This window comes from Salvia hispanica, chromosome 5, assembly GCF_023119035.1.
Source record: "Salvia hispanica cultivar TCC Black 2014 chromosome 5, UniMelb_Shisp_WGS_1.0, whole genome shotgun sequence".
Taxonomy (NCBI): domain Eukaryota; kingdom Viridiplantae; phylum Streptophyta; class Magnoliopsida; order Lamiales; family Lamiaceae; genus Salvia; species Salvia hispanica.
The window spans coordinates 13,631,581-13,641,004 of NC_062969.1; the positions used below are offsets into that span (position 1 = coordinate 13,631,581).

A 9,424-nucleotide genomic window follows, 5' to 3' on the forward strand; every position below is an offset into this window, starting at 1 on the left:
AACTCGTGTCGAACTCAACCGGGACTCCTAAGAGCGTCCACAGTGGGGGAGCCGCGGCTCTCGGCCCGGGCTTGGGCAGCCCGCGGCCCCCCACTACTGAGGCGAGGCATGCCCGCGGCTCGGGGGGGTGGACGAGAGAGAGCCGAGCGCTCGGCCAGGCCGAGGCTCTTGGGCAGGCGGCTCGGCCCGCCACTGCAAGGGCCGAGAGCCGCGGCCCTGCCCACCGGTTTTCATTTTTTTTTTTTTTTTTTAAAATTCAAAAATTATATTTATAAATACTATATTCATTCCATTTTTTTATCTTCCTCAATTCTAAACCCTAAAAATTTCACTATCTACCATTTTCAAAGTCTACAAAATGCAAGGTGGAGATGATTCTCCCGGCTATGGAGAATCGGGATTTGGCGCATTTTCGTCTTCCCAACCGTGGAGATCGAGTCCGACCCCCCCTCCAACGAACCTGTGGAGTCCACAATCGCCGCCGCCGTGGCAACAGACACCCCAACTCCGGGGTCAGTCCTCCTCTCAGCCGCAGAGGAACGTGGGTCGTCCCCAATCGGGGTTCGGCGACTACCGGCCCAATATGGACGCGATCAACAACCCTTCTCAGCAATTCCAATCCTCCCAATTCCAATACACCCAATCCCCTCTATCTGAATCTGATAGATTCACGTGGGAACAGTTGATGGGAACACCACCAGACACCCCGGTGTCCGGTACTCAAGGCGGCCGCGGGCGAAATCAAGGCGTTGGGGGGCGAAACGGCGGCGGAGGTGGGCGAAATGGCGGAAATGGTGGGGGGCGAAGCGGCGGCGGTGGTCGAAGCGCCGGCCGCCGAGGAGAGCAAGGCACCGGAGGAGGTGGCGGCCGAAGTGGTCGGCGAGGCGGCGGACGCGGCGGCGGTGACGGTGGCAGCGGCGGCGATGGCGATGGCGGTGGCGGTGGCGGTCGAAGCCGGCGGTCGACCTACTATAGCAATGAAGAATCCATTGCTGTAGCCAGAGCCTGGTATGCGGTCACGACCGATTCTATAGTCGGTACGGATCAGACCGACGTTTGCTTTTGGAATCGCGTTCTCGATGTGTACAACGAATTCAAACCAGATGGGAGCGTCGAGCGTACAGCTAGCCAGGTCCGGAAGAAGTTCGGAAGGATTACTAAAGCGTTGAAGAGGTTCAGTGGCATATACGAGACCCAACTCCGCCTTGCTGAGAGCGGCCGCACCGAAGCCGACGTACGAGCGTTGTCGTATCGGTTGTTCAATACTGAATCGTGGCCGAAGTTTACCTACTGGGACGAATACCTCGTTCTGCGTGACTGCCCGAAATTCAGAGTCCTCATCGACAAAGATCTTGTCTCTGCGCCGAAGCGGACTAGACTGGGCGTCGCCCGCAACTACAGCAGTAGCAGTGACTCACGCGCCTTCGACCTGAACGATGATGCTTCGGAGGAGGAGCCCCCCTCCAGACTCTCTCGGCGCCCACGTCCGCAGGGCCAGCGTGCCGCAATCCGGGAATCTAGAACCGGCTCTCAGTTCTCCGCTGCGACCTCTACAGCAATGCCCTCAACACCGCGGGCGGCTTTGGCTCATACCCTAGAGGTGCAGATGATGAAGCAACTTCAGGATAATTTGGCCTTGTACGAGAAGTCAACTGATCCGGAGACCAGGAGATTCTACTACGACCTCATTATTCGACTGAGGTCGAAGTTGGGATGGTCCGAAGGGTCGCAGTCGGGCGGTGCCAGCGGTAGTGGGGTCGGTGCAAGTGGCAGTGGCGGCGGTGGAGGCGGTGCCGATGATGTGATGGATGACGATGACGACACCGAGTAGTCGGGCGGTGTGCGTCATTTTTTTTATTGTATTTAAAACGTTGTCGTTGTATAATTTTACCCTATCTATAATACTACGACAATTTGGTTTCAATTTTTTTTAGTAATTTTTAAAGTATGCATTTTTCACTTATTATATGCATATAATTTTTATTCTAGGAATATTAAAATATACAAAAAATGTATAAAAATAATTTTAATTGTTGAAATAGAAAAAAAAAATGGTGGCCCGGAGGGCCACCATTGTGGTGGCCAAGTTTTGAGGGCAAGGGCCAAGTTTGTTGGGCATGCCCAAGAAATGGTGGCTTGGGCATGCCCAAGAGGGCCACCATTGTGGACACCCTAAAGTAGGACGGAGGGAGTATTTAATAAGGAAAGAGGAGAGAGATTTATTTTCAAATACAAAAAGTTGACATCTTAAATGGAACAAACTAAAAAGGAAAGGTGGACATCTTGAGTGGGATGAAGATAGTACATCATTGTAGACCAAATATTCTTGAGGTCAATTTTTTTTATAGTTTGATCACAGGTGTACCGAATCCGCCTATGGCGGAATCTGACTAATCCTGCTCGACTGGGTTTTTGGAGTAAGGCCGAAAGTCTCCCAACGGCTCATGGGCTTTGAATCCATGACCACTCTGTATTTTATATGGATAGAAAATGAGAAGTATCTACTTTGAATCCATGACCACTCTGTATTTTACAACATCCCAATATAATGTGATGAAAATTTAGACTACACCCTTGTTGCCAATTGAGGTATCTATTTGTAGCCATGAAACAACCCTCCATAGAAGTTCATAATCATCCTAGTTATCCAACAAGACAATTCTAATTTCACTTCAACCTTAAGTAGTATGAGACATTTTTGCAATCATAACAATCTTGAATACAGAAACCATTTTTTCAGGTAATCAACATCTCCTTATCTTTTATCATATGCTTCATCTCATGCACATGAAGATGAGCAACAAAGTTTTCCATCCTCAAACATCAAAACTACATTTTTCAGGCTCAACTCCCCACCCCATGAAATCTGAGAGTGTCATTGTCCTTGAAATTGGTGTTATACCACAACTCATCTTCTCTGCCGGCCCATCTCCTGAGCTCATGGCGTTGCTCTTCCTTGGCAACATCGTAGCCCCCGTGCCAGATTCTCTAGCCATAGTATTAGCATACAAAACATCATCTATACGTGACATAACCGTGTTGGCCAAGGTCTCCAGCACTCTCGAATAGCTCTCAAGGATCGCTAGCCCTGCATCCTACCTCAACAAAACCAAAAGACCATATTAGTGAGGCCCAAACAAGTTTGACAACCCCATAAAGAGACCCAAAAATGAACTTTATATTGTACCTTGTTGTACTGGATTTTGGTTATGTCAAGTGACGATTGAGGAAGGCCGGGAAACTGATGCTTCAATAGGATCAAGATTGTCTCTAATCTCTCCTCAAACATACATCTCTTCTCCGTGCTCACAGTGAAACCCCATGAAGTCTTGTTATCCTTGTTATTCATTTTTCTCTTCCATATCACAATTGATGCCTCAATTCTGTTCTTGATATCAACCACTTTGTTTTCACATGACAAGTCCAGGGTTGATAGAAACTGTTGAGGATCAAACACCTCATCAGTTATGCTTTTGTAGATTGAATCACCTAGGCATGATTTCCCATTCTACATGAACATAAACACAAAAAAGTCAAGATATGTGGTATTTGAACTCTTCTTACATAACTTTGACAGTTTATAATTTCAACCTAGTGATATGAACAACAATAACGCCTTCTTTGTTTAGTTCAAAGTACCTTGGGAAGATTTTCCACGTAGGTTTCAGGGACATCCATGTCTGATAAAATCTGAGCATTGATGGCCATGGATGCTTTGAGCACTTGAATTACGGCTTCCTTCTGCTTCTGCATGAAGACGCACGAGTCTTGTGAGAGGCCATTTGGTGGAACCTTGATTGTAGGAAGCCACCACTTGTCTCCTCTCTGAACCCCTTTCTCAGACTCCTCAGCATCTTTTGAGACGTACCAATATTCTTGCTCATTCTTGAAGTTATCAAGTGTCTCCTAATGAATCATGCAATATTATTAACTTGTCATTGCAAATAGATTAATGATTCGAGTATAAGCAGGTTCTTACAAGGAGCATGGTGTCAAGCTTGCGCAAAGCAGGGATGTTCATTAAGAGGTCTCTTCTTTGCCGTGTCACCATTATCTTGCAAATAAACAAAAACAAGTGAGTTTGGTTTTGGATAAGTAACACTAAATGGGACTTATCAGATTACACACATATATATGGTGTTTAAATTACCTCCATGTTTGTTCCATCTTTCCCTTTCTGCTCAGAAGCAACGAATTCGACGATGTGATCTGTGACGGACACAAGCCAGTCCACTTCTCTCTTCCACCGCGTCTTTCTCTCTTCAGACATTGGCTCCAGCTTCGATTGTTCTCCAAATACAGAAGCTGCAAAAATAACATAATATCGATCAAATTCAAAAAAATAATTGACATTTGCAATTTAATCCCAAGCAAGATATTAATGGTACCAGCGAGATTGGTGAGCGCGTTGGACAAGGCGAGCGCAGAGGAGACACCCTTTCCGCTGCCGGACATGTCTTCCCCGAGGAGTAGCTTGGAAAACCTCTCCTTCACCATGTCCGTTTCTAGACCAAAAAAAATGGAAGCAACGTCAAACTCTGACAATGATCTTCAACATATTTGTTATCTCTTAATTTTTTGCCATTAGCAACAAAATCAATGAATGTACTTATAACAGAATGGGAGGAACACCTGAAACTTGCTTCTTCTTTGGTGATGAAGGAGCTGGCGCTCCTTCGTTACCATTGCAGGAGGATGAGGAAGGGCTCTTGTCGCTCGCATTCTCAGAAGCATTTTCAGCTTGCTCAGCTTCCATACATTCAATACTACGTTTCTCCATTATCTTGTTTACTTTTGTATGCTTGCATCTTTGTCCCTCGTATTCGATCTCAACAATTTCTGGAAACTGCCAGCATTCTGTGCTGTGTTCCGATCATTTGCATACCATGTGGTAGAGTGCAAGGGAAATACAAGGCAATGATACATGTGATTGATCTCCTCTTTTTTTTTTTTTTTGCAAGTTTTTGTTGAAGGTGTTGAGGTGGTGCTATAGATGGAAATAGATAATGTGATTGGTAGTAGATTTTCAATATGGAGAGAGAATAAGAGATGAGAATGAATGGATAAACTTTTCAAGCATGAGCAAGAAGCCCGCGAGAGCATACATAATTTATATGTTACACAAATCAACAATGTTCATAAGTCAAAGTGATTAAAAATTGTGGAGATAAATTATGATTTTAGTCTAAGTTTAATTATTGTTCTGTATAGCATTATAGCATTACAAAATTCTAATTTTTTTTACCTATGAGAGGGATAAAATTGTGGAGATAAATCATGATTTTAGAAAAATCAAGTATGACAAAGACAGTGAAAATTTGAAAATAAACATTTAGCCCCATGATTATACAATCAACCTTATACGGGCACACTGGAGAACAACCGTCGAGCACTGCCACCGCCTAAGTCACCGTCGCCACATCGGCTTGCACATCCGGCGACGACGATCACAATGGACGCGTGCTCCGCCCAAGAAATACGTAGATTACCAATTAACTATTTTTGCCAGGTTTATGTGAATTTCTTTCATTTTGAGTCATGCATATCTATAAGCTCATTTTCAAGTTTTTTTGAAAATTCTTTCTCGAATCATATTAGGAGTCGGTTCTCCTAGTCCTATAAATACTTCTAATTCAATCATTATGCAATAAGAAAGAATTAGAATTAATCTTCTTTCTCTCTTTTTGTTAATTAAGTTATTTTCCATTTCAAAATAATTAAATCATTTCTATTTTTTTTTTATAAAAATAGTACTCTAATTTATTTCTTATTTCTTCATATATTCGGGGTAAAATTGTAGGCCCAAAAATGTCATATTTCGAATTGGGCCGCGCCATAAATCAGATTCTTCAAATTGCATACAGTAAACCCTAGTAGATTCCGCAGCGTTTCTCTATAAATAGCAAAGCAAAACACACAATCAAAATCCTCACCACAGAGACTTACTTTGCAGATGAATTTCAATTTCAATTATGAATTTGGGCAATGACGACCAACTGTGATAGGTCTCGTTCGTCGTAATGGCATGTTACAATGCCTTGCCGACCATCCTGTTATATCACCACCCATAAACTGAGCCCTCCTTTTATTTTTCTAACCTATCTTACTTTTCTCATTTTGGCCGATGATTAAATTTCAATTTTGACAAGCATATGTCTGAAATTTTTGTGTTGATACTTTTAAGTATGAGGCTGATTTCGTTGATAGTCTTTTCAAAGATTTGTTTCAGTTATTTCAGATCTTAAATTGAATAATTTAGCGTTTCTGATTTGATTTGATTGCAATAATAATTGCTGAATTCAAATGTTGATATGTTATGTTATTTCGGTGTCGATGATGATTGTTGCTAATTATTCTGACACCTCTTGTATGAGAAGAGTCGCAAGGCTCTTCCGTGAGCAGATTATGCAACTCTCTGAGCCCAATCTTAATCAATAATTTTTCCAATTGATCCGCTGTTTGAGTTGATTTGTTGCTTCGCTATCTGGTTTTCAGAATTGTTTCAAGTTTCTGTTGACTCGTTCCCTTGAAGCAATACTAATTGTGCTGCCTTTTCTTGTCTATTTCTCGTACTGCTTTGGATTTTGAGAAGCGTTAAGGCAGCCATATCATTCTAATCAATTTGTTTTTGCATTTCTTTTTAATTCTCTTCTTTTAGAGACCACTAGTGTACCACCTGATCGCACGTATCATAATTTACTTTATAATAATTCAATTATGATACTTTATAATAATTCAATATCTACACTGTACAAAACAACAAATGAATATATATGAAACAACAATTAGATATAACAAATTTAGTAAAAAATTGAAAATAATTCAACCTGTGTCATTGATTTTAGTTAATAACTGAAATTAATTCTGCTATAATGTGTATATTTAGAATAGATATTTTAAAATTTCAATTAGAATTAAATATTATAAATAACCTTCACATAAGTACTTATGATTATGATAATCAACCAATGGTGACAAAATGAAAATGTAGTTTAATTTATACATTTTCAATAAATTTATTGTACACAAACTTATTAGTAAGATATTAGGAAATTATAATTATATTTATGAAATACACTATACACTTCACTTGGTTTGACTTCGTCGAAGTTTCAACCTTTGCAAATTTTTATTGATATTTTAGTTCTTACATTAATATTATATAAAAAAATTATATTAACTTAAATTAAAATACATTAAATATATTAAAATAATATTTGAACAGAAATTAAAGTATATAGATATAAAGATATCACAATTACATAAATCATACCACAACCTATTTTGTTTAAATATCACAAAATTTTATGAATTGTTTGATTTTGCAGGTCAATTAACTAACAAACACTAATTAATAAGTATTATTCAATAAATTTTAAATACAATATCGAATAAATAAAATCTATTAAGATGAATTAAGTAAACAAAGCCCTATGTAATTTAAATATCGGCAAATCCAGTAACATTAAACAAATAAAGAATTAAATAAGTTAGTTTACATGAATTAAAAATAACCCATTAAACAAATAAAATTTAAATTAATGCTTTACTCATTAATAAAAGCCCAATTCAGAGTAATATAGCTATTTTGATAAAATTGTTTTAAAGTTGATTAGATCATTATACAACAACGGTTAAACAATGCCCCATTTAAGCTTCTCTATGAGCAGGATATAGGATCAAACTCGACTGTTTCATTTTTTCCAAATAAACACTATTATCTACCCTCCCCATTCTCTTTATTTTAAACACACTAAGCTTTAAAGCATCTCCAATGCCGACTAGCCAACCGGCTTATCTCCAATGCCGGCTAGCCAACCGGCTTGCCGAACCATTGCAGCAGGCGAGCCCGAAATCGGCGAAAAAAGCGGCGTGGGCTAGCTGATCGCGTGGCGCTGGCCGATGCGCTGACCGCCATTGTGGCGTGCCGATCGGCCAACGCTATTTTTTAATTTTTTTTAATTGGTGAAAAACTATATAAACGCGATTTTCTCTATCTCTATATTTCTGTACAAGAGCAACATCTAGCGATGGACAACAACTAGCCCAATACAAAATTAAGACATAAAATAGAAACATGTCATAGTGTTCGGCTAGCGGCAAACTAGAACGGATTCAAGGCATACTAACATTTTTTAATGTATTTTTTAAATAAATTAGTGAGGAGTAGAGTGGGGCGGTGGCTCGTGTGTGGAAGCCCGATTTTTTTTTATTATGTAATTTTTTTGATTTTTAGTTAATGTACTTTTTTTTATTTAAATAAAATTAATGAATTTTCCCGTATATGTCTCGTAAATTTAATTCCGTAATTTAATCGTAATTTTAATTCCGTAAATGTAGTATATTTTGAATTATTTTTATTGCGGCTGGGCCTATGGCGGACCTAAATCGATGTGGCGGGTGGATTTTTAGTCTGCTGGCGACGTGGCGGGAGAAAGAGTGGCTGGCCTATTTGCATTGGAGATGCTCTTAGAGCATCCACAATAAGAATAGACCAACCACTCTTTCTCCCTGCCACGTCAGCAGCACAAAAAATCCACCTGCCACGTCAGCATTTACTCAAATAGCCCAGCCGCAATAAAAATAATTCAAAAACAACTATATTTACGCAATTAAATTTACGAGACATATACCGGAAAATTCATTCATTTCATTAAAAAAAAAAGGTACATAGATAAAAAAAAATACATAATTTTTTTTTTAAAAAAAAGGGCTTCCACACACGAGCCCCGCCACTCTCTACTCCTCATCGTCGCCGCCGCCACCCGGGGTATCTGAGCCCGCGTCTTAACCCCCACCAGTGCCCTCGAGGCGTCCAAATCCACCCGCATGTTCTCGAGCATCGAGTAGAGAAACATCTTCTCTGTGGGGTTGGTTGCGGCCTTCCACTCTTGGAAGACCGCGAACATCCGTTCCTCCGTTTTTGCACGCGAGAATAAGGTGTACGCGCGTGGGAGGGCGGGTGCCGAGATGACCTCCTGGGGCGATAGGGGGGATCCTCCCCACGCTGCCCGTTGCGCCCGCCTTTGGCCAACCGGGCGAGGGCGACGAGTAGAGGATGGAGGGGACGGAAACTCCTCGCATCCGGGGGAGGTCGTGGGATCCGCCGCCGCTTGCCGCCGTAGTTGCAATAGTTCGGCCTCTGCTTCTTCGGCCACCCGGCGTCGCACCCCGCCGGGAATTTCTCGGAGTCTTTCGGCCAACACATAGCATTTCCCGAGAAAGGTGAACTCCTTATACTTCCCCGGCAAGGGGAACTGACTCTCCGCTATCCTCCGGGCGTCCTCCTCATTCTGCCCACTAGTCGGGCGGCGGAGGGCGTTGGCGTACAACCCCGAAAATCGGCCGACCGCAGCCACGATCCGTTTCCACCCCTTCTCGGCACTCCTCCCGGCCCCGTAGTCCTTCCCGTGCGGGCAGTTCC

General features: G+C 41.7%; 2 protein-coding genes and 2 non-coding genes across 4 annotated transcripts; 3 read left to right on the forward strand and 1 right to left on the reverse strand.

Moving 5' to 3' along the window:
* The first annotated feature begins 358 nt into the window (after positions 1-358).
* LOC125189465 (glycine, alanine and asparagine-rich protein-like) lies at positions 359-1,831 on the forward strand. Its single transcript, XM_048086740.1, has one exon. The coding sequence runs from the start codon at positions 359-361 to the stop codon at positions 1,829-1,831; it is 1,473 nt and encodes a 490-aa protein (XP_047942697.1).
* Positions 1,832-2,675: 844 nt separating this feature from the next.
* LOC125189466 (rop guanine nucleotide exchange factor 9-like) lies at positions 2,676-4,780 on the reverse strand. The gene is made up of 7 exons (XM_048086741.1): positions 4,633-4,780; positions 4,389-4,538; positions 4,151-4,305; positions 3,980-4,054; positions 3,640-3,906; positions 3,188-3,508; positions 2,676-3,095 (listed from the first exon to the last, which is right to left on the reverse strand). The coding sequence occupies exons 1-7, from the start codon at positions 4,778-4,780 to the stop codon at positions 2,817-2,819; spliced, it is 1,395 nt and encodes a 464-aa protein (XP_047942698.1). The 3' UTR covers positions 2,676-2,816.
* A 1,200-nt stretch (positions 4,781-5,980) lies between these two features.
* LOC125191428 lies at positions 5,981-6,080 on the forward strand. The gene has a single exon (XR_007171112.1). It is a non-coding gene; the product is annotated as a small nucleolar RNA Z43 (small nucleolar RNA).
* Positions 6,081-6,329: 249 nt separating this feature from the next.
* LOC125191432 lies at positions 6,330-6,422 on the forward strand. Its single transcript, XR_007171116.1, has one exon. It is a non-coding gene; the product is annotated as a small nucleolar RNA snoR1 (small nucleolar RNA).
* Positions 6,423-9,424: the final 3,002 nt, after the last annotated feature.

Bases quoted from the DNA above. Each gene is read 5' to 3' on its own strand.
- LOC125189465 (XM_048086740.1), top strand. From the start codon at position 359: ATGCAAGGTGGAGATGATTCTCCCGGCTATGGAGAATCGGGATTTGGC.
- LOC125189466 (XM_048086741.1), bottom strand. From the start codon at position 4,780: ATGGAGAAACGTAGTATTGAATGTATGGAAGCTGAGCAAGCTGAAAAT. The intron at 4,539-4,632 runs GTGTTCCTCCCA...GATCATTGTCAG, and splicing joins AAAGAAGAAGCAAGTTTCAG to AGTTTGACGTTGCTTCCATT. The intron at 4,306-4,388 runs GTACCATTAATA...TTATTTTTGCAG, and splicing joins CGCGCTCACCAATCTCGCTG to CTTCTGTATTTGGAGAACAA.